The sequence below is a fragment of the Porites lutea genome, chromosome 1, assembly GCF_958299795.1.
Source record: "Porites lutea chromosome 1, jaPorLute2.1, whole genome shotgun sequence".
NCBI lineage: Eukaryota > Metazoa > Cnidaria > Anthozoa > Scleractinia > Poritidae > Porites > Porites lutea.
This window is the reverse complement of record NC_133201.1, coordinates 9,992,594-10,020,577: the sequence shown is the minus strand read 5'-3', so window position 1 is coordinate 10,020,577 and position 27,984 is coordinate 9,992,594. Positions and strand designations below refer to the sequence as shown.

At 40.2% G+C, this 27,984-nt stretch overlaps 1 protein-coding gene across 1 annotated transcript in view; it reads right to left on the bottom strand.

Annotated features, from left to right (window-relative positions):
* Nucleotides 1-2,104: 2,104 nt before the first annotated feature.
* Nucleotides 2,105-27,984, bottom strand: part of LOC140944612 (nucleoporin NUP188-like) — a 67,709-nt gene continuing 41,829 nt past the window's right edge. The window contains exons 30-56 of the mRNA XM_073393734.1: nucleotides 27,533-27,620; nucleotides 26,911-27,001; nucleotides 25,735-25,835; nucleotides 23,980-24,069; nucleotides 23,316-23,420; nucleotides 22,499-22,567; nucleotides 21,482-21,585; nucleotides 20,869-20,932; nucleotides 20,547-20,620; nucleotides 20,174-20,249; nucleotides 19,491-19,619; nucleotides 18,205-18,282; nucleotides 16,859-16,944; nucleotides 15,755-15,909; nucleotides 15,062-15,165; nucleotides 13,918-14,052; nucleotides 13,029-13,097; nucleotides 11,899-11,979; nucleotides 10,774-10,965; nucleotides 8,938-9,075; nucleotides 8,158-8,232; nucleotides 7,841-8,004; nucleotides 6,904-6,982; nucleotides 6,377-6,508; nucleotides 5,849-5,907; nucleotides 4,335-4,464; nucleotides 2,105-2,764 (exon numbers count right to left, since the gene is read on the bottom strand). Of these exons, the coding sequence (XP_073249835.1) occupies nucleotides 2,573-2,764; nucleotides 4,335-4,464; nucleotides 5,849-5,907; nucleotides 6,377-6,508; nucleotides 6,904-6,982; nucleotides 7,841-8,004; nucleotides 8,158-8,232; nucleotides 8,938-9,075; nucleotides 10,774-10,965; nucleotides 11,899-11,979; nucleotides 13,029-13,097; nucleotides 13,918-14,052; nucleotides 15,062-15,165; nucleotides 15,755-15,909; nucleotides 16,859-16,944; nucleotides 18,205-18,282; nucleotides 19,491-19,619; nucleotides 20,174-20,249; nucleotides 20,547-20,620; nucleotides 20,869-20,932; nucleotides 21,482-21,585; nucleotides 22,499-22,567; nucleotides 23,316-23,420; nucleotides 23,980-24,069; nucleotides 25,735-25,835; nucleotides 26,911-27,001; nucleotides 27,533-27,620 (2,860 nt within the window). The 3' untranslated portion in view covers nucleotides 2,105-2,572. The remainder of the gene's footprint in view (nucleotides 2,765-4,334; nucleotides 4,465-5,848; nucleotides 5,908-6,376; nucleotides 6,509-6,903; nucleotides 6,983-7,840; nucleotides 8,005-8,157; nucleotides 8,233-8,937; nucleotides 9,076-10,773; nucleotides 10,966-11,898; nucleotides 11,980-13,028; nucleotides 13,098-13,917; nucleotides 14,053-15,061; nucleotides 15,166-15,754; nucleotides 15,910-16,858; nucleotides 16,945-18,204; nucleotides 18,283-19,490; nucleotides 19,620-20,173; nucleotides 20,250-20,546; nucleotides 20,621-20,868; nucleotides 20,933-21,481; nucleotides 21,586-22,498; nucleotides 22,568-23,315; nucleotides 23,421-23,979; nucleotides 24,070-25,734; nucleotides 25,836-26,910; nucleotides 27,002-27,532; nucleotides 27,621-27,984) is intronic.

Sequence of the window (27,984 nt, the reverse complement as noted above, 5' to 3'; positions counted from 1 at the left end):
TCATGTTGTCTGATTCTGATATAAATATCTTGTCTTTTCTCCTTATTAAACCAGGCGTTATTGACAAGATAATCACGTTGAACGTAAATATTCCTTTAATGAAGTTGACACTTTCTGGCTACTGACAGAAATATGTGCCAAAAACAATTGTTAACGTCTTTGTAAAATGACGTTAACGAGGTGGACGTACCCTATTAAGAATTCGTTGTTTCAGATTTAAATCCTTGACAGTAATTAAAAAGTAATAGAAACAACATTACAAGCGTATGTTTCCATCTTTCTTTTGGCACGTTCTGATAACGACATACAGCTGACAAATTTAACTCGCTTTCGGAAGTTCAATTTGCTGTATTTTCGAAATGAAACATGCTACGGGAATGAAAACTTGTACAAAGATTTACTTTTTGTTTATCTTTAACCTAGTGTAAATAAGAATTCGTAAAATCTCGCTATTTTGACTTTACAATTTGATGACGTCACTGTGAAAGCCATCTATACAAACTTTAATGACACTCCCTAGTGACAATGATAATTAATTTACAAGATAGTACGTCAGAACCAAAAATCTAAAAATTACAATGATACATTTGTTTATACAAAAAGAGTAATAAAGCTAAAAAAAAAAAGTTAAAAATTGTCCAAACTGTACTATACTACTAATAGAAAGTCCTTTGTCCACATCACGATTTAAATAAGGGGATTTGCAAGAGTTAAGAGCTTCTAGTCATGCGACAACTTACTTTACCACGTGTTAGACTAGAGGTCATACGCTTTCAACACTTAAAAGCAAGCACGGGGGCGTCACGGAGGTATTGCTGTGATTTAACAGGGAGCCAGCGCAGTTTTTTCAGCAGCGGAGTAACGTGGTCGTGTTCTATTCTTAGTTTTTCTTTTTCATACCTTATACTTCGAATGAGCTCATGACATTAAGCCGTTACTTACTTATTTTTACTACATAGACACGAGTGTTTTACTGTAAAAAATTTACCACTCATAAAATTCACAAAAACTACATCCCGGACCAGAGTGGTTTATTTTCCATAATCTCACACGTGAGTTTATCGATGACGCAATTTTGGTAATTTCCCTCTATTATTTTATCGATGTCATTTTGTCTTTATAATAAAAAGAACATTACACGGCGGCTTGAAGATATGAATTTTATTTTCTCGTGGCAAAAACAATATTTTACTCACTCGCTGCGCTCGTTCGTAAAATATTGTTTTGCCACTCAAAAATAAAATTCATATCTTCGCGCCACCGTGTAATATCCTCTATATGTATTTATTTATTTGTAAACAGAGCAGAGCTTCAAGTTTCGCGCGAAATGAATCTATCTAAAGATAAACTGGTCCATGCAACCACCATTAAATTTAGTTTCAACATTTTGCTTCCATTGGTTGAACGTATGTTGGGAAAACATCGGTTGAAAACGGGTGTAAAAGGGGAAAATCACCTTCGTAAAGGCTGGTTTTACTGGCGAGGGTGTTGCAGTCGAAAATGGTGAATCCAACTAAAAGCGCTTGTGACCGAGTAAATATTAACAAAAATGGAGTAGTAAGTGGAACCATGAGCGCGACGGAATCGGAGGCAGAATAATCAGGACGTTTCCATTTTCTCCCATCGCCGATAAGACTCCTTCACTCTCGATTTAGTGAAGAGCAAGATGGTCGGAGCCGGAAACAGAAGCGGCGGGATAAACCAATCAGAATGTTACATTTTCACGCTTTGTGATTGGGTTCATTCTTCCTCTTCCGCTCGCGACTCCGACAGGCTAGTTTTTGCAAGATAATAAGCTCAATATAAAAATCCGGCATCAGGAGCCAGTTGTTCAAAAGGTGGAGAAATCTCTATCCAGTGGATAGCGCAATTGGGTTCCCTAGTACTTATCTGCTGGAGAGTGATTTATCCAATGGACAGCGCTATCCAACATTTGAACAACAGGGGCCAGAAGACTTACAACCGAACATCCTAAATACAAAAACAACGACAGGTAACAGCGGTTTGGACTTAGCCAGTATGTAGTAGGAAGAAACCGAAGAAAAGAGAAAGCTGACAAGAGCAAATACCGATATTTCAGTTTATTTTCTACAAAACGCCTATAGTACTTCATCTTTTCACCACTTATTGAGCGAGACAAACTTGATTGAACTAAGAAATCGCAAAATATGACATATTCTTATGAAAATGAGGTATATACAGCGAAAAATGTCTAAACGGAAAGTTATTTAAGACCAAACCTTGAGCTTGCACATTGGCCAGAAAGACCAAGCTAAACCGCGAGTTCGTTTCCAAATATTATAACCTATGAAATAAGATAAGTACATGTGCAAATACATTTGTAGTATATATCTGCCTTGTTATGAGATCCCGTTTTGTGAAATAGATGTTTGTTAGGGCGAAAGAAACCGTCGTAAACGACAGAAATTAAGTACCAACTTCGCTATGGACCTCAACACTGAATAGGTACCAGCCTGACGATTATCTGTCTCGTGACATTGGTAGCCATTTGCCCAGAATTGCCACAAGTGTTTTCGAGACCATCCACTGGCGTGACAGCCACCATCAGCTCCTATCTCAAGACTTGCTTGACAAAGTTGTCTGCCAGTTTGAAGAACTTTTGTTCGGGCGCCTCCGTAAAAGCCAATGCTTTAGTCGGAGTTCTCCTGGCTGCACTACTGGGGCTTGTCTGTGCTGATCCCGCGGGGGAGGGGGGTAGGCCACGGCGAACAAAATGACGAAACAGACCACCGAGAAAGTTACCCTAAAAAAAGAAGCAGGAAGTAAAGGTTAGATATTTTCATTTCTCAGAAGACAGAGAGGAATAGTGAATGTTGTGTGGCTCGAACTGCCAACGCTGGATTGTCAAGGACAGGTGAGGAATTCGCCCACTTTTCAAGCGCATTCAGCAAGGCTGGTTGAGCTTTGCGGTAGAAATTTTCCAATACAAAAAAAACGAGTTTGATCTTCACGGATCTTTTGGGTAGTTGATTTTCTGGATCAATTAAGGTTTCTGGGAAACTGCCCACCTACCCCTCCCCTAAGTCAACACCGACACTTACTTCTCACTCAGGGCAAAATGTTAGGTTAGGGGAGGGGTAGGTGGGCAAAATTTTGCATAAGCATTGTCTTCAGTTTCTCCTGGGAGGCCCCAAGAGAAACTGAAAACAATGCTTATGCAAAATTTTGGGGTGACAAACAAAGAGCATTAAGGTATGTTATGGTATTTTCTGGAGTGGTCAATGGAGAGAAGTGTGACGTCACGTTACAATGGTAGAAAGCAATAGGCTTAAATTAGCAAAACAACAACTTTGCGGGTGCATCACGCCTTTTTGTATATTTTTTAGCCGTCATTGCACGACTGCTACATGAAACTTCCTGAACACAACACAAAAATTTTCTTTTCCTTTCACTAAACTTAGATACGGTCCTTTCGGGTACCATCATGTAAAATTTCCCCAAAATTTGAAAAATTAAATGAAATTCAATAAGATCGATAAAGTTTGAAACAGTGCGAATTCACTCTTTAAGTGACGTTTTCAGTTTGTTGTCATCCAGAATTTTTGCTACCATGGCAACGTGACGCAACGACTTCTCTCTATTGCAACTGTGGTTTTTGAAAACTTGCTAGGCAAATAGTTTTTTGAAAGTTCATCTTTGTTATTTGTAACCTTTTAAAATAATGCGTGGGAGACAAATTTGTGTGACCCGAAGCTGTGATTATGTCATTCACAAGTGATTTCATAATTTTCATGGGGAAAAAAGGACTTGTTATTGATATCATTAAAAAATAATAATCTAACCATTCACGAGCAAATTCACAATTTTCATAGCGAAAAAAGGACTTGTTATTTATATTATTTTGACAAAATAATCCAGACAGCCCTAACAAAGCTCCTTTAATGCTCTCAAGGTTGCTAGATTAAAGTCTCTACAGTAATTTCTTTGTAATGTGCTATGTCAACACCTGTGTTAGTCCGTCCGTAAGGTCATTTCTATAGAGCGTTTTTACTCAGGTGTCCAGCAACTATGCAAATTTATTGGAACAAAAGAAAGCGTTTACACAAGAAAAGAGTTCAATTCCCGCAGGATTAGTTTGGAACAACAACATGGCCGCGTCATTTGAAAATGCTCGATTGTTTTCGTAGCACACAGGGTAAACGCAGAACCCTCGGAGCAAAAGATACCGGGTTCGATACCAGCTATCGCTCACTGTTTTTTTCTTTTACCGGCCTAGCCTTACAAAAGGTTCATATACTGCTAAAAGGATTTAATCAGTGTTCAATGAATCAACCATTAACCTCACAAATTTAAGTTCATAACTGAAGGCTTACCAGTTCACTGCCGAGCTCTCTCTTTAGAAACTGTTTAACCCGCGGGTCGAGCGTTGGATCCCGTAAGTACCGACACGCTTGAGAAAGAGCGACAACCAGCGCATTTTCCATGGTGAACATCAGAAGATATCTACAGTAAGGTAAACAAACCAAGTGAAAGTGAACACTCACGCAAAGATCGCGACTTATGAGGGCGATGTAAGGAGCTCGTTCAGCACTACTTTGACGGTATAGCCCAAAAGAATTTCACGATTACAAGTGAATATCATTTCGCCCTTCACTTTTTAGGAAAGCCGCTGACCTGACACATGCGAAGAGAGAGTGAAAGAGAGAGAGGCTGACACTGCCAGCAAATTGATGCAAGGATAGAAATATTTTCTTAGGATAAGTTAATTGTAAGCAACCTTTCACTCGGGGTTGACTTATGTAAAGCAAGAAACAAAAAAGGTCGACCTCGTCTTATATTGGTGGATTTTACAATAGGAAATCTCCAGTTAACGACATTCAAGGCGTTTATGAAGACATATGGTTCTTCCACAAGCGCATCAAAATTCGTCAAAAAGACGGAACGCAGTGTTTCATCCCAGCGACACATCCAGACACCGAGAAGTGGGTTAACGAAGCACAGCCGCGGTTTTTAAGACCAACGTCGAGGTGTCCAGATATCGGATAAAACACTGATTAAAGAGTTTGATATAGCTTTTCAAATGAACCATAATCTCGCAGAAACTCAAAGCCAAAGGTTCGCAAAATAGTATGGCAATAACGACCCGATGTCCAAATAGCCGCTACGGTACAGATTTCCTTTGTTTTCCCTTAAAAAAATTTTTAATGTATTTTTCACGACAGTGGCTGTAAAAAAGGATGGGACATTCTCATACGATTGCCACACCAACCGTTAGTGATGTTTCAACATATTCCAATCAAAATGAAGTATTGCAGGTGGCGAGGCTGGATGTTGATAGGTTTAGGGTAGGTTCGATTGATTGTATTCCAGAATAACAATACGCAAAGGTTTATGTTACAAATCACTTCTGTCGTGACTTTTGGACCATTTGAACGCACATACATCGGAACATTTTATATTAAGCAGATTCCTAGATATTGAAAAGCAACGAACGCCGAAACAAGTGATTTCTAGAATTTTAATTCATTTATTCTTTTTCCGAAATACGGTTAACCCTTTAAACGTTAAGATCAAAATTTGAATTCTCATTTGTTGACCCTATTCATTTCCTACAGAAATAGTGTGGAGCAGTTGATAAAATATCAAGCAAATTCATCTTGTGTGATCAAGTCCGTAATTCTCATAACCACTCTGTTTCACAAAGCATTGATATTACAAGGAGAAATTTGATACTGATCACTCTTAGGGCTTAAAGGGTTAGAAAAACAAGCCTTTGGAGAAAACCCATAGAGGTAGGCAAGTATAAAGCGAATTATACGAAGCCGGCCAGGCGGTGTGAAGCGAATATCGAAAGTCAAGATCAAAAATAGTGCGAAGTTTTCCCTACCTTGGTAGTGACTCCGATAATGTCCTCACTGGAGATTTAACAGGCGACTTAATGTCAGGCTTAAAAAAAAATAAAAGAAATATATTTCAGGATAGTAAACTCAGTAGAAAAAGTCAGATCAGTTAACAGTTACAATGTAACAATTATAGCACTTGGCACTACTCTACAGCACTAATCTATTAGCACAACTGTAAACGCCATGGAAATAGAGGAATTCGTTGTTGGAACAGAGATGCCCTGTTAGCACGAGATAAAACATCATACATGGGCAAATATCGGCGTTTTGCTGCAGCAAAAATAACCTCCCTCTAATCTTCAAACAATTCAAATTTATATTTTCAACTTCGGAAAATAATAAACAATAACTATACAAACAGTAAACCGTAATAACGCTGGGAACATTTCACGATAATCGGAAACTGAATGGGAGAGTAATACACAGCCCACAAAAAATATATGCTGATTAACGTAGCAAGTCATTCAATTTCTTTAAGTTAGGCGATGTACAAGAAAAGCAATGAAACTCACAGGGCCAAGATTGGAGAGGGCCATGTTAAGACAAGCCAGGAGAGTACCAAACGATAAAGGTTCCTCATGATCCACGGTTGGGGAACTGAAACCAAGTGACAGCAAGGGAGGAAACTCGTCTAGATCCATACCCTGCAGAAAGACCAAAGAAAGCATATCGTGTTATTGTTATTATTATTGTTGTTGTTGTTGTTATTATTATTATTATTACTATTATTATTATTATCATTATTATTATTATTATCATTATCGTTATCAGGATCAGGATCCGATCATGATCGTGATCATCATTATTATTATTTTTTAAAATTGCCCTATCTAACTAAACTCAATGAACGCCAAATTCAAGACGCTAAATTTTCTAGACCTCAAAGAGAATCCGTGTGAATTTTTTTTCTTCAATCTGCGCGCGTCTAGAATGTGTATCAAAACGTGTCAACACTTTTGCAGCTCTTTGAATGCAAAAGTATATGCGTTTTGACATAATCATGCAATGTTCGAGAATACAGAACTATTCGACAATTTACCTGGTCAAACAGCATTCTGCAAATGTCTGGGGTGAATTGCCGTAACATCGCTAGTGAGTTGCACAAAATCTTTAACAAGCTGAGAAGAAAAAAAGAATCTCCTGGTGTATCTTATTTGAGATCATCTCAAAGTACCTTTATCCTACTACATTAGGAACCTAATATAAGACGACGATGAAGAAGGCAGCGGCGAAGGGAACGTAAAACCAAACGTTTTGTGAGCAAACAAAAACTCCACATGCGCATAGCGCTTTTCTGTTAATTCCCCTGTTGTACTTTGCATAACTATGACGTGAAGTGGAAGAATTTTAGGGTCTTGACAACGTCACAGGGACCCTTTTTTAGCTCCAACTTAATTCACCAACCTTTGTCTTTCTCTGTTAACTTAGTTAGGACCCTTTACAATTAAGTGAGATCAAGGAAAACTCTCCTACATTTGTCAATTGAGTGACAAGGAAAAAATCGCAAAGAGGTTTGAAAGAACGTGCATAAAGATCAAAACTCAACTACTGCCGCCGCAATGGTCTCCTAAGCGGGTCGTTAAAACCTGTGAGGAAGACAGAGCCATACACCCTTTGCAGAGTACGGGTCACATGATACAAAAAACACCTAACTAGTTTGCAAAGGACGTAGTGGGACGAGGGACAGGCCTTGAAAAAAAAGCAGAGTTGTCATAAGATTTCAAGTTGCCGGGTAAATACAATAAGTAGGCAGAGAACTACATAGTAGCCGGGGCAAATCCCTGGCTCCCGCCTCTTAATGACAGTCCTGGCCAAAGGATATTTAAGTTCTTCGAATAATGTAACCTCTAGGTTTTTCTTGCTTCACTGCTTCGTTTGCCATCCAGCAGGGTGTTTTTGTACCATGTGGCCTTATCATGCAAAGAGCCCAATGAAAGCTGCAGTTTCAGAATAACAGAATTAAACTCTCAACTCACTGGGACTGTGTTTGTGACACCTGAGGACTGTTCCTGAATGAATCATCATCAGCGTACGAGTACGTTCTGAGCATTTCTCTGGAAAACGATCGACTTAAAGCCAAAGGAACTTCTGGCAACTGAGTCTTGTCGCGGGAAGAGGAGCCTCCAGGGCCTTTAGAGCACTAACACAAACGTAAAAAAAAAAAAAAGAAAGAAAAGACAGTGAAAGAGAAACGTAACTAAAAGAAGCCCAGGTCTAGAATAAAATACCTCTGCTTCACCTGAGGTTCAGATTCGTCTTGATTACAACAGCCGAGTGGCGCATGAACTCCTACCTCCAGTAAATGAGCCAGCAATCTTGGGTGCGTCAAAAGGGCTACACAGCTTTGACAAAGAACACCTAGTCGAGTCTGCAAGAGAAGGTAAAGGGTACTATCTTACAAGTCGAGGTATCACTTTCACTGGGTTTAAAAACTACTGTGAAAAACGTATCCAGATTCGAGAAATGAGTGAGCAAGGCAGAAGGAAACAGAATTATCTTATTATGTTGTAGTTGTTTTCTGTTTTTAAAGGAATAGAATTTTTTCCCGCAAAAGCTCATATTTTATTATGAGGTAGTCTAAGGTCTCAAAACGTCTACTAATGAAGTTGGTATCTGACAAAAGTTAAAGAAAGAATTGCGTTGGGACAATTAAGGGCTACAGATCATTGTTCCGGGGAAACAAGGATAAAGAATTTTCTTAACACTATAAAACAACGCACAAAATTAAAGTCATTTTGCATCCGGAAAGATAGTTTATACCTTAGATCACACCGTAGTTTACACCGCAGTTTATAAGGTAGCTACAAAACCCATAGAAACCCTAACGCGTGAACTCTAACGTCTTGGCGTGCCGCCAAAATCCCCATGCGGTATGCGTTAGTATGTGTTTGAGGGATAATCCCAAATAAAAATCCACGGGGGCTTCTATTCGGAGGGGCTTTTTGGCTTTTCGAATTTAGGAGCTTATTTTCATAGGAACTTACATACGCAAGAGCATATTTTAGGAAATTTTACGGCACGTCATTACAAGTCACACTTAAACGAAAGTGGAGAGAGTGACGAAAAAAAATACCTGTAGTAGAATCAATACATCCGGCAGCGTGAACCTCCATTCACGGAAGAAATGTGCGAGTTCTAACAAGAAACCACTGACTTCTTCGGCTTCGGTCAACACGTCTGAAGACTGGGACCTTCGTACGCTATCCATGGCCTAAAAGAACGAACAATCTTGAATGCAAAGGAACCAAGTAACAAGTAAAAAAATAATGATATCGTAAATACCATCATAAACAGGCTTCTTAGAGTTGTCTTATAGTCATTGTGCCACAGCAGGGTTGAAATACTTATAGAAGTCTTAAACATATAACCACATAAAACCTCATTTTTGCATGGAGGGTTTTGCCGGTGGGCTCATCTAGAAACTGTGTGTTCAGAAATGGTCTATTACAAAGGGAGGCAAATGAGTATGAAGGAGAACAGGTTGTATTCAGCTATTTCGAGAAAGGTTGCCGGAAAAAGTTTGCACGAGGTAATCTCGAAAGGTAATATGAGATATGATCGCTGTACTGTTCCTGACACTGTAGCTGTCGAATCTGCTTTTCTTGCTTTCCTTGAACACTCGCAAACATACATCCTTGGCCTCTTGTACCACTTTCAAATTTCTTTGAAGAACAGTGACCTCAAAAGCACCCACAATACCTTTCGGGATTGTTGCGTGCACTTTTTCCAACAAACGTCCCTGAAATAGTTGTATAATTCAACTTAAATATAACTAATCTAAAAAACATGAAAGTACCGTGGAATAATAAAATTATAACGAATGAGATTAAAACTATTGTAGTTTAAGAAAATACAAGCAAGTTATGAAATCGTTTTTATCAAGTCAAATAACGCCGAAATTGTTTAGAGACAACGAACTACGTTGTCATTTCTTCATTGTGTATCCCCTCTGGGGACCCGATGGGAGGTTCATCTACCCACCAGGGATATGACAGGGAGTTGTTTCTCTTGGCTGAAAGCCATGGCCACTCTACAATTATCTGCGCAATGGCAGCTGTAAGTGGTTTTGGTAAAATTCAGCCGTGTAACCTATCTAAGGAACTGATAAAGTCTTTCTAGTATTTCAGCAAGGTCAGAAAAAACATTCTCAAACTCATTAATAATTCATAAAGAAAATACAAAGGAAATCAATGTTTAATGAGTGTTTGGAAATCAGATGGAAAACTGCTCATTTTTGCAACCTTAATTTCACTTTCTAAAATCATTTTGTTTGCGAAGTAAAATCAAGCATTCGACACAGTGTATCATCACCAGATGAAACACTGAGAAGTCCCTTAAAAAGTACTCCGCTGCGCGTTGTTTCATCTGGTGATGAAACACTGCATCTCACGCTTGATGTATTACTTCTAGTACTTCCAGCTAACAGTCTCCTTTTCAAGAGACACTGCAAGCAATACAAGACGCCATTAAGCTTTAAAAGTCTAGAACGATAATCACAGTGTGAACAATCATTAAAAGCTACGGTTTTCCAGTTAATCATGCATTATTGTTCAAAGAAAGAAAAAACGTTTTTTCTTGCATTGGTTATCGTTCTTGGAGTCCCTGAGAGGCGTAGTCGTTGCAAAGCATACAAGTAGAACGGGAGAATCTCCGGAAACCACAAGTTCTAGAAAGATTTGAATTCCATGCACAAACCTTGATTGGTCAGAAAATATTTTCTCACCAATCAGAAGCAGGGAAATCCAAATGCTTCTGGAACTATTTCGGTAAGAGTAAGTTTTCCAGAGGCTCTCCCGTATTTTGTATGATCTATGCTTGCAGTTATTTCTTTCGTGAATATTTCATGTCGACTGGCTGCCCCTCGGTCTCCGAGGATGGCCATCATTAAGGCAATACTGTCTTTACAGACCTCTGCAAGTCTTTCTCTATGCACGCCAGCAAAGTCCAAGGCCTCCTTCAAAAAGCCGTGTCTAAGGGTGCGCAACATTGACCCCATTACGGCAAGTGCAAGCTGCCATACTCGATTCCAGTTTCTTTGGTGACGTGTATCCGAGTGGCCTGGGGCGGCTTGGGATTGGGTGCCAGGGTTGTTCTGAGGGGGCTGTAAGGTAAATTGGAAAATGGCACTGAATGAACCGTGCGTTGACGCGTACCTGTGTAGCTTTACATTAGGACCTCCCTTTAAAGAGCTCTTCAGATAAAGCATTTTCATTAAACAATAGTTGGGACACATCTTAACTTAAGCAGGCTTCGCGAATTTCGCGCCAGAATGTGAAGCCCTAAAGTGGTTACAGCTTAACCATACACTCAAATAAGAATGAAATATCAATTTCTCCAGTGAAGGGTAAGAGTAGCTCACTGTGGTGAAAGTGTAGACGTGGTGTTACATCTGTTGAACAAATCCGAGTGTTACTGCAACATGGAATTACTTGATAGCCAAGCCTCCCGTAAGCGACCACCCAAAAGCAAAGACTGAGTGGTGGCTTACGGGAGGTGGTCGTTTACAAGAATCGAACCACAGCAGGTCTCTTTCGAGAATAGGTCCAGACACATCTACTTTATAAAAGATAATTTAGTGCATGCAATATCTAAGTTAGGATAGGTGTAGTTCCATGTTATCACTAAAGTTCTTCGTATATTTTAAGTAACATAGTGCACACAGCGAAAGGAGAGATTAGAGAATGAGTCAAGTGGTCGCTTACAAGAGGTTAACAATGGAAAATCATTAACCGTCAGGCTCAAAAAGTGGTCGCGATCGCTTACAGGAGGTGTTTGTTTACTAGAGGTTCCAACTGTAAGGCTTTGACTGGGAAAAATTTGGTGTTTTGGATTGGCGGTCGCTTTTGGGCGGTGGTCGCTTACGAGAGGTGGTCGCACATGGAAGTTCGACTGTAGAAGCAAAGTTTGGTGAAACTATAGTCACAATAACACTAAAAACTAGGAAAACAAGTGGCATAACAAAAAACCATTTTATTTTTAAGAAACCTTGGATCTAAAGATTGGTACTAACAGTTTGTGCGTATATTACTATTACCTGCTCTTTGCCAATGGAAAGCGATGCTAGCCCCAAACATAATGGTTGAGATAAACCGTTCATTGCCAAGGCCTCGGCACTCTACATAAAGAACAAGAAGTCATGTCAAACTTCATACTAAAACAGCAGTAAACACGGTCTCGTCTATCAATCGCTCTCTTCTATATCTGTCGTTACAGCCACACAAGAAAGCCCTTACTTCCCTAAGTGATCCCAATGAAATTTAATGACACGGCAAGAAAAAAGTACCACAATTTCATACTCCAGTCAAACGAGGCCCTAATTTGTTACCCTTTGCACATACATGTAATTCTAAAACCAATACATTGGTCTTCCGGTCCTGAGAATGGCTGTTGTTGATACGTTTGTAGTGAATATTGTCCAGCAATTCTACAAGGCAACAATTCGCATACGGACATCTCGACAGAAAAATTGTTGACTTTATTTGACATCAACACACCGCCATGAGCATTGACCATTATCCTTTTTTGCGTGATAGGTGCCGATTATCTCGAACCCAGGTCTCTTGTAGACAAAGTTTCGCGCAAAAGAAATCTGGGTACGAGATAAGGGTACAGAATGTATTTTCCTTTGAAGAGTTTCGTTCAGAACTTTGAATACTTCTGGATAATAATACTTTTACCTAATTTAAATAAAAGTTGAATTGGCAATTAGGCATTGGGCATTCGGGCATACCGTCAGGGTTCTATCTAGGATTTATGGTTTGGGGGAGAAGTCCCGAGAGGGCGAAGGCCACGAGCATCCTAGGGGGGTTCGGGGGCATGCTCCCCCGGAAATTTTTTGAAATGAATATGCGCTGAGATGCAATCTGGTGCATTTTGAGACCCAGTTTTGAGAAATCTTACAGTGGTATTTTATTTTATTTTTTAGTCGTGATCACGTTCTGACAATGTTACACTTAGCTCCGATATTTTTTTGGGGGAAGCTGGGCATTTTGGGGGGAAGCTTCTACCCCTCAAATACCCTAGACAGAACCCTGACCGTACTTACTGTAATGCTTTGCTTGAGTGACCACCAAACAAAAGTTTCTCAAAGCGTAATTCCCAACGCCTAAAGCAACCTTCACTGAATAAGCTATACTTATATAACATTTAGATACTAAATCATACCATTGGTGTCCTTGACAGTGACAGGAAGAGGTGTAGGATTGCTTCGGTGAATTCCACTTTTTCACGGGTCTAAAATAGGACAAATAACAACATTACAAGGGAGGCGAGTAAAACGAGGCAAATTACCACCGTAACTTGCAGTTTCGCTGTTCGCTTCTTTTCTTGTCACAACTCTTGATGTGTGATGGTGTAAAGTTCCAAACGTAGTGTATCAGAGTAACTGACGCAACCGTTAATGTCCGACTAAAAATATGCCCAATGTAAAAAATTTAGGGGCAGCAAACGACCGAATGTTTCCAACAGATACGTACGTCAGATGAGACTCAAATCGCTTTCTCTATACTTAAAAAACCTTTCTGGATTATATGGAGCTGTCCTGAGAACTATTTATCTGTTGAGATGTCTAAAAGGAACTTTGGTCGTCTCGAAAGTTTTTGGTTGATTTTTTCGTCTCATCCGAGTCTTTAAGCTACCCAGATATGGGTCCAGCTTTTATGTTCGAGAAGACGTGCAGTAGATTCCAGGAGACGTTTTTTCTTTAAACCATAATTTCTAGGAGACCTTTTCTTTTCAACAATAATAGCAATATCTTGTAACAAAATGTCAAAAAAAAACCTCCGAAAAACGTAAGTAAGTTAATAGCAAAAACTCCGAGTGTCTGACACCAATGGAACGGTTATCCAGAAATGTTAAGCCTTTCTCGAGCTTTAGAAATTTCTAAACAATTATTTTACAGGTACCCCAGAAAATCGTAACTGTTATGCGGTCGGACATGGCCAACAACTTTTCTGATCTGACTGACTACAAAGATGACCGGGTCAGAAAAAAAAGAGAAAAGTTATTTGCCACCCCATGAAGACACCCACGCTATCAGCTTTTCTAACGTTACCTTAATACAGACGTCCAAGGCTTGAACAAGTGAGGCAAACAGCGCATGCTCTCTTAACACAGGAAGCCACTGACCAGGATTAGCGAGAAGGATGTTTAGAATTTCATCGATGATAAACACAGACAACTCCAGAACCTGGTTATGACATGTATAAATGAGCAGAAAACGTGAAAAACATGTTGCATTTGTAATTTCGGATCAATTTAGGTTCCTGGGGAACTGCCCATCTACCCCTCCCCTATGCCATCATCTTCCCTAAGTGAGAAGTAAGAGTTAATGTTAGCTTAGGGGAGGGGTAGGTGGGCAGTTTCCCAGAAACCTAAATTAATCGTTATTTCAAGAGTGCGGAAAAAGAAATACTGAGGCCACGGTCACAACAGTATGCTTACGTTTTTCAACGGAAGACTTATGCGTTTGCCGTTCAAGCGCGATCAATGCAACGATCATCGTTACCTGTCTATACAATGGATAAGTTAGTTACAACAAAAAACAACAAAAAAAAAAGAACAAACATCCCTCGATTCTGGATCGAGAGTAGTGGGCGAGCGAGCGAACGACGTAAACGAATACACATGCGAGTTCCAGTGGACTCCTGTCCTTGATAAGATTCGAATGCATCCTATGCGGTGTTTAATGAAAGGTGGTACAATGATGAGCTTGTAAACGAATAGTTTCCTTATCGTGGGAAAAAATGCCGAACTATTCAATTTAGAATCCGAGCAGTCTCTTATTTTTCTTGGAAGTTAGTTTCCAAACTAAAAACCCTAGTTGAGTAACGTGGCCATTTTTTTTTCATTTTAATTTTGCGCTTTTTGCACGAGGTACTAAGAAAAAAGAGGGTTGCTCTTTTATTTACATCCATCTCGGTGGGTTTTAGTCCTCCCGACTCTTATTCACCTTCGTTACGGTCCGATTACCTGTTTACACTGCACCATAGTGTGGTACAGAACCTATCCGATATGTGACGCTACACTTTCGAGATCGACGCGACGCAGCTTAATTTGCTTCGTTACAGAAATCATAAACGAAATCACAGTTCTTTTGTGTGAACAGTACCCCTATCCGGCAGGATTTCTGAGCCCGCGTAACAGCTAACTGGTATAGTGTGCCATACAAAGTTCTTATACAAGAAAATCCTGCATACCCTGTCCTGATGTTTTTCTTCATTGCTGAATCTTCCTCGAAGGTACTCCAGCGGTTCACAGGCCAGCGGTAACAGAACCATGGCGTGACTGCTGTCTAAGGTGTCTAAAAATAACAAGGTTTTTAGAGAATAACTTCACAGCGAACCAGTGTATTCCTGGTTGGGGGGCGGTGGGCTCTGTTGTGTTCTCGATATCATTTCCTTACCCTGCATCACTGGAATAATGTCACTAGTAACGTTGGGCCATACTTGGATTAGCCTGCGAGCAGGCTCTCCAATTATGGCGAGCGAAGCGCGCTGTGAGAGAACGCATGTGGCCCTTGCATGACTTCTCGCGACTTTCCCAAACGGAGAGCTTGCTCGCAGGCTGCGCGAGAAGACATAAATAGTTTTAAAAGCAACCTTGGCACTTCTAAAATAAGAAATTTGGGCCAAACAATCTTTAAGCGTGAACTTTTCATTTCGACTTACAATTAAATTTGCTGGTTTTTACGCCTAAAAACTGGACTGTTCGGCAGTTTTACGGTTAATGATTGACTCTAATGAGACCCCCCTCTACTTAGTCCACCTCCATATGACATCAAGTCCAGGAACAGAACTGGTGGGAGATGATTGTTATCATCCCTCCCTCCCTCCCTCCCTCCGTCCTTGCAAGAAAAAAATGCCTATAACTCACACCTCAATTTTACTCACCAGACCGATGGTCGCTTCGTGCGTGCTGCAAGAGTACAGAGATGGACGAGAACAGGGCGACGCGAATGTGAACAAAGAGCTGTGTGTCATTCTTGTTGGCTGTTTCTACAACGTCAACCAAGCACTGGAAAACTGGATTCACATCACGAAGACAGCTGCAAAAGATGTGCCGGTCATTTACCAAACGTTCTCATTCGATAGGTTAGTTTATCACTTTTCTAACGAAAGTCTGTTGTTATCGTGGTCAGCCTCGCAGGGGGTCTATGACTCTTTTGCTGACCATCCTCATGGCATTTTTATTTTCTTCGTGTTTGTTTCTCGTTTTTTTTTTGCATGTCATAGGCCATTAACTTATAATAAACTATTGATCTCTACGTTCGACAGCGTATCGCAAGTCTTCAGGCGCTGATGCTGATTGGCTGTGTAGAACGACAAGCCTTTCCTGCATTCTTCATTACTGAGCGCTTGCAATAAAACGAGGTCGAGGCGGCTTGGAGGTACAGTTGATTCCCGATAACTCGAACCCTCGCTAACTCGAACCTCCCGCCAACTTGAACCAAAGTCGAATTCCCTTGGATTTCCTTCATACATTTACTGCAACCCTCGGTAACTCGAACACTCGATAACTCGAACCTTCCGCTAATTCGAGGTAAGTTTTGTTTCCCTACAGATAATTTCTATAAAACTTTAGCGTCGATAACTCGAACCATGTTTTCAGGGTGTGACAAGTCGGAAAATAAAACATTGTACTGAAGTCCGAAACATTGAATTTATATATTTCAAAACAACGGCGTTAATTCTTCGTCTTCACTTTTTTGTTGCTGCAGCTCAAATTCAATGTCCAGCCCTGTACATTAATCGAGCTTTGTTGCCTAACCCCTTTTCCAAAATATCAATCAATATCTCTTGCTACTCTTGAAGTTAAGTGTACATGCTACTTGCATTCCCTCCCCATCAATTAGCTTATTTCCTTACTTCCGGTTATTTGCTTCGAACTCCCGATAACTCGAACTTCTTTCGATTTCCCTAGAAAGTTCGAGCATAGTTAGTAGAGGAGACTGGTTAGGAAACCCGGCAAACATCAAAGTTAATTATTGTACTTACCTCTTCCATCGCTTGAGAAGCATTAAAAACATGCTGCAAACTTCGCCAGCGGCATTAATACTCTCTAATGAAACTCTTCTGGAAACCTGCAATGTATAAGAAGAAGAGGAAATTGAGAATCCTACACTCAGGGTCTAGAATTGTATGTGCTTGCAAATCTTAACTACCGCCGACTGGCTAGCTAAGGTGATTAGCTGGCAGACTTCGGAGCAAAAGGCCTGGGTTCGATTTGCAGCCTGACCAAAACTTGGGGTCTTGAGTAGTAAGGAGAACATTTGGGATCCCTTTGCTCCGACAACTGTCAATTAGTCGAACATTCTAGTCTTCTCTGATTCCTATGAAGTACCCTGGTTTCTAGCCTGCGTATCAAGCGTTTCCGTTCGGTTTCGGAGCAAAGAAAGACCGAGGAAGGGGATTCTCGGTTTTGACCGCGCGAGAAATGAAACGAGAGTCAAAAAATGAAAGAGGTGGGGAGGGGGGGGGGGGGCATTTTTGCACCATTTTTCGCGTGGTCTTTGACTTCTGTCACTCGTTCTTTGTTCCTAAACCGCAAAGAAACGCTTGCTACGCAGGCTATCTGGCTTCCTATGAGGCGATGTTCACACTTCACCGGGTGGCTTTTGCGCCTGCACGAAAACAGTACAGGATAAGGTTTCTGTTCACACATAAGAACGGGGATTTCGGCGCAATAGGCCTTTTGGCATTAGTTGATCACGTGATCATCTTTCTGTAAACACAAAAACAGTTCGCTTTTGAAAAATTTTGTTAGCACGAGCTGAAAGAGCAAGTTAACATTTGGTAACCTGTAAATTTTTAGCCTGATATCTCAAAAGTAGCGATTGCAACGGCCGCCGAAATTCAAAAACAACTCTTGCCACCCACTGAATTTGAACCCAGTTATGGTTTTCCATACAAATCCTTGTAAGTTTCGAAATTTTCAAACTGTCGTGAATATTTTCCTTTGGCATTACTTGGCTCAAATCTGCTTTTTATTCATGACAGGCAATTTGAGCCCTTAAATGCGTAAGAGAAAGATTTAACGAGAGTTTAAAAATTTCAAAATTTACATGGATTTGTATGGAAAACCACTCAAGCGTGACTGGGAGGAAAGAGTTGTTTTTCCCATACAAACCCTTCTCATTTTCGGCGGCCGTTGCAATCGCTTCTTTTGAGATATACGGCTGAAAATTTGCAGGTTACCTAATTTTAATATGCTCTTTCAGTTCCTGCTAACAAAATTTTCTGTAACGGAGTGAGGCTGCGTCGCGCCGATCTCTGAAGTGGAGGGTCACATATCGGATAGGTGTTCACAACTGGCAATTTACGGCAACAGGATATTTTTGTACCTGTGACTTCAGCACTTGTAGAATATCATCCAAGATCAGTTTTCTTACAGGAGTATCATTCAAACCAAACATCTCGGTCTTCAAAGAAAAAGCAATGTTTATAAAAATACACGTCATGACAAAAACATATTGAACTTACGTAACGATGACGTATGTCAGAAGCTTTCGCAACCACGACGGCGACCGGATGGGAACAAGAACGGCAAAAAGGAACAACTTTGCACGCTTTTTTTGCACATTTTGTTTTTGCCGTCGTTACACCATTACGGCGTGAAACGTCCTAATTTCAAGTTATTTGATTAGAGGACACAAACCCAAGACGCTTTCCGTTTTTTTCTGAACCTAGATAGAGCGCTTTAGAATTTAACTCGAGAAAAATTCGCCAGCATTACACAAATTAGACGACATGAAATAAGAAAGATGAGGTTAAAGATAGCGCAAGTTTTCTTTTCAAGGCCCTGTTTACAAGGAGGGAAGGTGACCCTGGTACTAGGGTTACCCTAGCATTCGCATATTTCTTCTTTTTTCACACGACGCGTTTACAAGGCAGGTAGGGTTACCCTAGCGCTAGGGTAACCCTACCTGAGTGTTAGGGTTACCTTAGCAAGAGGGTTTCCCTACCTGCCTTGTAAACACTCTGCTAGGGATAACTCGCCTACCCGGATCAACTTTCCGCCGTCATGCGTGACCAACTATCGTGCCAATTTGAACGGTATTATCCAATTCCTGAACTTAATTATAAATAGCTGAAAAATAAAAAGTTATTTTCTGTCTACGATGATAATATTTTCCCTTTTCTCGTGAATTTAACGTGTCTTCCATAGCGAACTTCAAGATTATTTCAAATTTTGAGCAAAGCTGGTAAAGTTTACCCGGGCGATAGGGTAACCCGACCTGTATATTTGCTTGTAAACTAGAGCAAACTTTAACCCGCTTGCTAGGGTAACCCCAGCGCTTGCAACCTTAGCACAAGGGAAACCCTCTCCCCTTGTAAACAAGCCCTATGTGAAGTTTTCGTCGCAGTCATCGTCGTGGTTACTGACTTAAGCTTCCTGTTGACAAGCGTTCGAAATGTTGCTAAGGTAGGATTAGCCTGTTCACAGACCCTCCATTTTCCCTTCAAAGTCTGTCGAACGCGCGTCATTGAAAAAAAAAAAAAAAATTATTGACTGCCAGCGCAAGGGGGTAGTCTCGCCGCAGGCCTACAGTTCGCAGAACCTTCAAAACATTTATAATAAATTGAAGATGTGGAACAAGTGACGTTTGTGTCTTTTCACATCTCTCACCTGATATGAAGAACACACAACCAGAAACGTTCTCCACGCTTTTAGCAGTTTCACTTTTTCTTCTTCAAACTGTTCAAGTTGGGCTTTATTCTCCTCCTCAGCGACAAAAGGCTCCGAAGATTTGAGGAACTGAAAGAGTTCATCACAACATTAACGCATGTACTGAAAAATGACGCTAAGAATATGCCGGAACATCTGACAATAAGTCAGAAAGGGCATTTAATGTTTTACAGATTAGGGTAAACTCTTCTGTTTATATTTTTCATTTACCCTCAGCCAGTTTTTCATGGGGAGTTTTGGCGCAGTTCTAGCCTGTTCAAAGACCCCAAATTTTCTCTTTAAAGATTGTCGAGCACTCGTATGAAAATAAACACCGCGGGAGATTTATTGCCGTCAATCGCAGGGGGGTTGGCCCTCGTCGTCTGGCTCCCCGCTCGCTCTCACGCGCTCACTTCACTCACGTGCTGGTCGATTTTCGTAAAGAAAAAGAAAAAGAAAATCTGCGTACAAGCTCGGGAAGTTCCGGAGAATTCCAGGGGTGTTTCGGGGATGTTTTTTTTTGGGGGGGGGGGGGGGTATTGCGGAGTTTTCCGCGTTCTGTGCTTTAGTCCATTCCTGGCGTAAGTGAAAAGAAAAGTCGAGCTTTTTAAAGGTAGAACGCGGCAACAGATTCGTGTACTTACCCTACCCCAATACTCATATCTCTTTTTTGAACAAAACGATTTCATGGAGGTCTTTAGGCTCTCATCAACTTGGCCTCTAATGAAGTGAAAAATTAAACAACATTAAAAACTATAATGTTAAAATGATGAATAATAACTATTGTCGTAATATGGTTCGTTGTAATATCGCTTTACTTTCTTATTAGTGCGTTCGACGTTAGGAGAATGCAAGTCCTAATATTGGGAATCCTGTGGCACTCGGTTATCGGGCACTGAGGGGTGACCACTGACCTATTCAGCAAGTTTTATTCGTCTTTGCATTTATTAGAAATGGTTACGAAATAACAATACAATCAGCAAAAGAGTCACTTGGTATTTAAACCACAGATATTACCTTGTTACATAATAAGCCTCAAGAGCTATAATCTGCAGTGCATAGCAACAAATCTCCAACTGATATCTGTAATCCTGTAGAGAAGAGAAAGCTTAAGTATAGGACTATCGCTGTAATATGGTGAGATGGAATATCGCTTTACTATCTTCTTGTCATAGGTAAAACATTTGTGTTACATAGTCCACTCGGTCCTCCCGCTTTTGCTTCCGACACCGACAACCTGGTTTTCACCAGATCGTAAGCTTAGACTTCATTTTTACATTCGAAAGCTCAGTTTCGCGTAACACATTGATACAAACAGACACAAATTATCAAAACAAACCTCTTCAACTTCAGCCTGAATTCCAGCTAATAGCGGATTAGTTAAATGCTCCCAGAACTTGGGGCTGTTTAAAAGTAACACATTTAACATTAGTGAAGGGACAAATAAGATGGTAAAGCCAGTTTCAAAAAAAAAATACATTGAAACACTGACAAGAAGAAATACAAGTTTTAAAATTCATTAACTCTATTTTGATAAATTATGACCCCGTTCTGATTGTTGTTTCTTGGCAGCTTTTTGGCATTACCAGAACCTTTTTTTCTGACTGCTGTAAGCAGTTGATAAAATTACTGCCTGGTTCCGGTCATAACAAAATTAACTAGCTTCTTGAGGTACCAGTCATGAAGGGATTTGTTAAATATAGCCCGCAAAGAAAGCCTCCAAGAGTACAATATCATGAAATATACGTGAGAGGCAGCGTCATCGATTTTGCAACGTTGCCCGCTTAGAGACTTCTGGCGGGAAACAGTTTCATTGTAAGATGTCATGTGACCTCGGGGTAACCAATGAGAGCACGCGCTGTTGGGTAAAAAATTCCAGCAAAACAATTACATTAATCATTGACATTTATTCAATGACGGCTGTAAGAAGTGGCAATGATATTAATTATAACCTTTTTCTGACCGCTGTGAGTGCAGCATCTCTTCTGTCATGCCAAAGAGAGTGGAGCAGCAAATACGCCGCTGACACTAGCTGAGGAGGTATGAAGTGACCAGCCTGAAGAACACAAAAAAAAACAGTACATTTTTTTTGAAACTCTACACATTTAAAATGCCTTTTAGATGAGAAAGCGGTGTGATTTTGTCCCATAGATGAGCATAGTACCGGACGAAAGTGACCTGGGGTCCCATCCCGGAAATTCCTGCTCGTAAGGTCTCTCCTAATTGGTCGCAGGAAATAACTGTTTTAGTATTGTTTGGGGTCAGGGTAAGGCACCATTGGATACTTCTCTTCCGAACAGCTGCTACTAGACCTGGAAATTCTAGTTGGACAAGCAAATGGTTCGCGTCATTCTGTTTGGAAATCTTCGGAAAATGTTGGTTGTGATTTACGGCGACGGAATTTTCAACTCTTTATTGTCTTCTTAACTGATTTGAATATTCTTTGTAGCGGGTCGTTCTCCCACCATGTCAATTTTTTTAGTTTTGTATTTATGCACAAGATTTCCACCCGGGTGGTTTGTGTAAATGATAGGTAGCCCTGGATTCTAATGATGTTCAAAAGTCCCCTGTTCCCTGTACCCTAATGCCCTTGTCCGGTCGTGTAATTAAACTGTTGTTGTTTCTTCCAAATCATTGGAGAATGCTGTGTTTTTCTTAGGCAGTCAGAGAATGTTTAAGAACCTTAAAGACAATAAGGACATTGGTAAAGAAAGTAAATTCAATTAGTTACAGAAATGTCCCATCTCGCCCGCGCGCAACTCGGTCTTATCATATCGACCCACGACCGCGGACCTTAGAAAAGGCAACCTTTAACTTGACAGTTGAAAAAGAAACAAAAATGAAAAGCGCTTCCATTAAATCAAAATGCCGATGAAATGTAAGGTTTGCTAAAAGATAGCAAACAAATTAGCGACATCAATAATACCATGCTTAAACAAAAAACACAAAAAGAAACGTCCAAAATATACCTGTTTTTCTGGATCAATAATATCTATCACAGCGTGAAGACAACTGTTCGGTCCAATAACAAATTCATCCTGACAGGAAAGCAAGAAAAACATCAAGATCGTCCGTAAGTATAGGGTCCTGAACGCGATCATTAGCAATAGTAACCTATAGCATCCACATTTAATTGATCAAACTGGTTCGCCACTACTGGGAACTTTGACACTTAATATGACTTTCCCACAAGATGTTGATGTATCGAGTCACTTTTATCTACAGTCGTGTAATCAAGAACTATACTTACCTGGATGAACATCGAGACAACAACAACAACAACAACAGTTTATTTCTACTAATGTAGACAAATAAAAGAGTTTAAAAGAATATAATTATAAATAAATAACTAAACAGTACTTACAGTAGTGGGACACCCAAAATAACTAAAAAGCTAAACTAGTTGGGTGACTGTAATTATGATAATTAAAACTGTGAAAGTCAGAAAACAGGCACAACAAATGCATTGGTACACATAAATATCATAACTTGGTACAAAAGTAAACATACAGAACAAAACAAAAAATAAATAAATATAAACCATCAACTATCAGTAAAGCTTAAAAGAGACATAAACGGACACACGGAGACACCAAAAATAAAGAAAAACGTTGTAAGAATCTGCATTAAGCAGTGAACGGAAGACATATCATACGCAGTAACCAAAACACATCCGCCATCTTTGCTGACCGAATACCGATTTTGAGAAAGCACGCATTTCTTCTGTGATGTTTTAATTATTGGATTGTTTGTTTGCTTTTCATAAAACGTAACAAGAAAGCTCACCTGATCCTCTTTAGAGGAAAGATCAAGAAACAGCTCCACTAATCCTGGTTGAGTCTCTACTGCCGTGGATATAAACTCTAGGATCACAACTTTAAGCTTAACGTCCTATGCCGAAACAGAACAAAAGTCAACAGGAGTGCAAGAACATTGAAAAGTGACTAGCTTGTAGTGAGGCACTCGGGGTGAAGATTTAGTCCAAGATCTCGCTAGTTATGTCACCAAAATAAACTTTCCATCTGTCAAATCTTAGGTTAAACTTTGCATTGCAGAGGTGTACACTTCAAGCATACATTTGTTCTTGCTAATTTTGTGCCATGTATCAACTTCTATTAACCAAGTGTTAAAATGTAATTTACGACACAACGCACTAGCTGTCGTTGTTTCACTTGTACCTGTGTTTGACTAACCATAGATTAAAAAATACTTCAGTCACCAACCCCCCTCCCCTGAGCTTTTCCTATAGAAAATGGGGGCCCCTCCCTCCCCTCCCATTTTTTACGAGAAAAGCCCAGGGGACGAGGTTATTCAGTCACCTTTTTCGTAAACGTTTGTTAAATTTCAAAATCACGCAACTTCACGAACACGTAGGTCACCTAGGACGTGTGCAGCCAAGTGGTTAACCGCCATTTAATTCTACATTCTGTTCGACGGATTTTGTCCGTACCTCAGTGAGAGCCTTCAGTCTGGATACAAAGGCATCCCTTAAAGGAACAGCTTCTACACCAAAACTTGCGTGCAATGACATTGGGGCCACCTACAAAACAGAAAATCGGATAAGCTATTGCCACATAGTGCTTTTTAGTAAAATCCAACTAGTGGTCTATTATCAATGCTGCGTTCTGATTTGTCTATATGTTATAGCCCACTAGTTACGAAAAGCGCCGGCTTTTTGGCGGCAAAAAAGGATTAAAGTCTAGCTTTAACTAGCCAAAGTTGTTTTGTCTCGATATTTTTGACCAACTAGTTAGATTTTAATAAAACAATTATTCTTCTCGCCCTCATGGCCTCTGACTCAATAGCCCATTCGGGCTCGAGGAATAATTATTACTTAGTATATACTAAAACAGTGGATAGTGTTTTTCGAGCGCTCTGATTGGCTACCCAATCAGTGAATATCCTGCACTATTCACTGATTCACCTCCAGTTCCTCCGAGCGAGCAACGCCAAACTCGCGTAAGTTGCGAGCAAAATGCCTTCCCGGTTTTCTGCCGTAAACAAACAAAGAAATTTCACAACTAATCAAGCAAGCTGTTCCTGAAATACACGAAGAAGGTGACGAAGTTCGGATTGGAAGTTTTAACAGGTAAAGCTTTGTCTTTTTGACACTAATTTATCGATAAAACTGGTGAAAAAGTTTTTGTTTACAAATGCAAATTAAGTTTAAGTCTTGCTTACTTTATTTAGTTGAGTTGTTCATAAATAAGCTTCAAACTAAATTTAATAATCTTTTTTTATAGAATGATTTTAAATACAGAAAGAATTCACAACTCCTTTTGAAGAAATTTCCCCGCAAGAGCTAAACAAATGCCTTGAAAAGTTTTAATTGTCGGCAAGAATAAAGCGACGGCCGCAGCCGCCCGGTCATTACGCGCCAAAATTGTAATCGTTGGCAACAGTATTTGAGTTAAAAATCATCATTTTTGTGCTCAATGATCTCACTGTTTTAGTATATACTAAAACAATTATTCACCTCAGTGTCGGTGGCTAGTCGTGGATATTTACCTCACTGCTTCGCAGTTCGGTAAATATCCAGGACTAGCCACCTCCACTTCGGTGAATAATTGTTATTTAGTAAATGGTTGATGATTAGTAACGTGTTAAAGGATTCCATGATTACTTTACTGGAAACTTGGAAAGTTATCGCGGACTTGAAAACGCTTCCAAAAGCTATTAGAGAGTCACGTTTATGTCCATGGCAAGCCTAAACAAACTTAAATGCAGGCGAGTTGCTGTCTGTCAGAGGTTAATCATAAATGCGCGGCAACATCCTCCTATCATGAATATTATCCCCTCCTCAACGTACAATGAGTAATAGACTTAAATGATTTTGTTACTGTCAAATATCGACATATTATAAATTGTGTATGCTTATTGCTGGCCTATCCAGCCATTCAGTCAATGCTGCAGTTGGGTAAAATAAACAAGCCTCTTCCTATTTATCTATAAACGGTGAACGTGAACTTGTACCACTTGTGCTTTATGGTTCATTACTTTTACCCCCAAATTAGTAGCTTCACGTTAGGTTTCTTTATAACAATGGTTTTGGACTGTTTTTATCTGCTAATTTACTATTTTGAGAAATTCTCAACTCGAGTCTGACGTTTACCGTTTGCTATAAACATCACTCTAAATCTCTCTATTAACACGAATAAACAGAGGTTTATAATCATCATCATCATCATTTTTAGAGAGGACGTACCAAGCACATCCTCTTGAGCAAAAGTGTCGCAAGTGTTGGGAGCTGGCTGTCCAGTTTGTGGTACACATACGATGCTATGACAGTTACAAGCTGACATTGACCTGAAAGAGGATACAAACATAATATTTTACATTTACGAAACATATACCTAATGCGAAAATGGCCGCCGGATTAATATTCTTTTGTTTCAATCAAAATTAGCCTGACTAGCCTCGGTCCTCAGTACAGAATTCAAAAGAATACATTCTCTCAAGCGAGGCTAGTCGGCTAATTTTAATTTAAACAAAAAAAAATATTAATCCAACAACCACTTTTGCATTGGACCCATTGAGGTCCTTTCTCGAGGGAACAAGGCTTGCCGGTGCACTAGAATCCTGAGCGCCTTGTTGGCTATCTGCCATCTTATATAAAACACGCACACGTGGAATGAATACTGTCAACTCTCTCTTAACGGACAACGCCAAAACAAGGACACCTCGCCAAAACACCTTCCTGGTAGTTGGTCCCAACCTTTCTTTGCCTATTTTAGTTGACTCTCTATAAGACGGACATCTCTCTAAGACGGACATTTAGTGCAATGCAGACCCCAACGGTGCCAGTCTTAGAGACAGTTGACTGTAGGCAGCAAAGACGGACACCTCTATAAGAAGGACGCCTAGCCAAAACGGATACCTGGTAGTTGGTCCCTACCCCTTCTTTGCCCATTTTAGTTGACTCTCTGTGAGACGGACATCTCTCTAAGACGGACACTTAGTGCAATGCAGACCGCAACGGTGCCAGTCTCAGAGACAGTTGACTGTAGGCAGCAAAGACGGACACCTCTATAAGAAGGACGCCTAGCCAAAACGGATACCTGGTAGTTGGTCCCTACCCCTTCTTTGCCCATTTTAGTTGACTCTCTGTAAGACGGACATCTCTCTAGGACGGACACTGAGTGCAGACCCCAAAAGTATAAGTCTTAGGGACAGTTGATTGTAGGCAGATTTAGCCAAGATAAAGCAACACCAAATGAGAAGGTGAAAGCGGGCGGGAAGGAGTGAACGCAACTTCCGGTACTCAATTAACCGTTCTGCCATTGGTCAAGCAAGTTTAAAGATCTGCGCTTGATGTCTTCACTGTCATCGCGTTGTCTTTTCTAAATCTGCTAATTCACGAAGCTAGAATGTGTGTTCTCACCTAAGCTATTTGTAAAACTGTGCCCCTTGTCTTTCAGTTGATGAACAACTTGTGTTGTGAGCGCTTCTTCTAAAGGAGAAATCTCAGCATCCTTAAAAAAAAATAGAAAATAAAAACAACAAACAAATAAACAACTGAAAGACTACACTAGATCAACAAAATTCTGACTAGGAGTTCCAAACTGACTTAGTTGGGGGATAAGACCTGTCTCTTACTATCGTCTTCCTAAACTGCAGATAGCGGGAAAATTGTACTCGTTTATTGATTTCCTTACTCGCAGTCCAATTATATATGAACGTCCCATCAAACAGAACACTGATTATAAACAGTAACAATGATACCATCAAGGCAAGAAGCACAGAGTACAAATCTAGGCTTTGAATTTGTAATTTGTTAGTCAAGCACCAACAATATTAGCATTATGTATCCCCTCTGGGGACCTGATGGGAGGTTCATATACCCACCAGGGATATGACGGGGAGTTTTTTCTCTTGGCTGAAAGCCATGACCACTCTACAATGAACTGCATAACGGCAGCTATAGGTGGTTTTGGTTAAATTCAGCCACAAAAAAACGAGCGTTCAAGAAGTCAAGATAATTTTAGCTATTTTGACAACAGTACCTTGCCTTTCCGGGCTAATAGCCGGTTTAGGACAGAGAATGCCAACTTGATAAGCTCGACAAGGGTCAAGGCGTATCCACCACTAGAGCTGATGAAAAATAAATCACACTGAACTTATTATTATTTACCCTCCACTATAATGCTATAATGCTAGAATCAGGGGCTGTTTACATGGAGGTGCGGGACCCCAGGTAGGTGAGGTAACGCGTTTAGGTGTGGTAATCCACCTGTCCATATGATCTATCATTTTAATTTGATCGCGTTTACATGATAGGTGGGGTGACCCGCCAGATTTTACCTCACCTATCTGTGGTCCCCCACCTTCACCTCTTTTACGGTCAAGCCAAGTCAAGCGTACACAGCAAAATTCCATCAATGCATTTATAATTCAAAAGCTAAATCCGTTGGCACTTGTAGATTTCAGATTCATTTTTGCATTCCTCCCTGCGTAA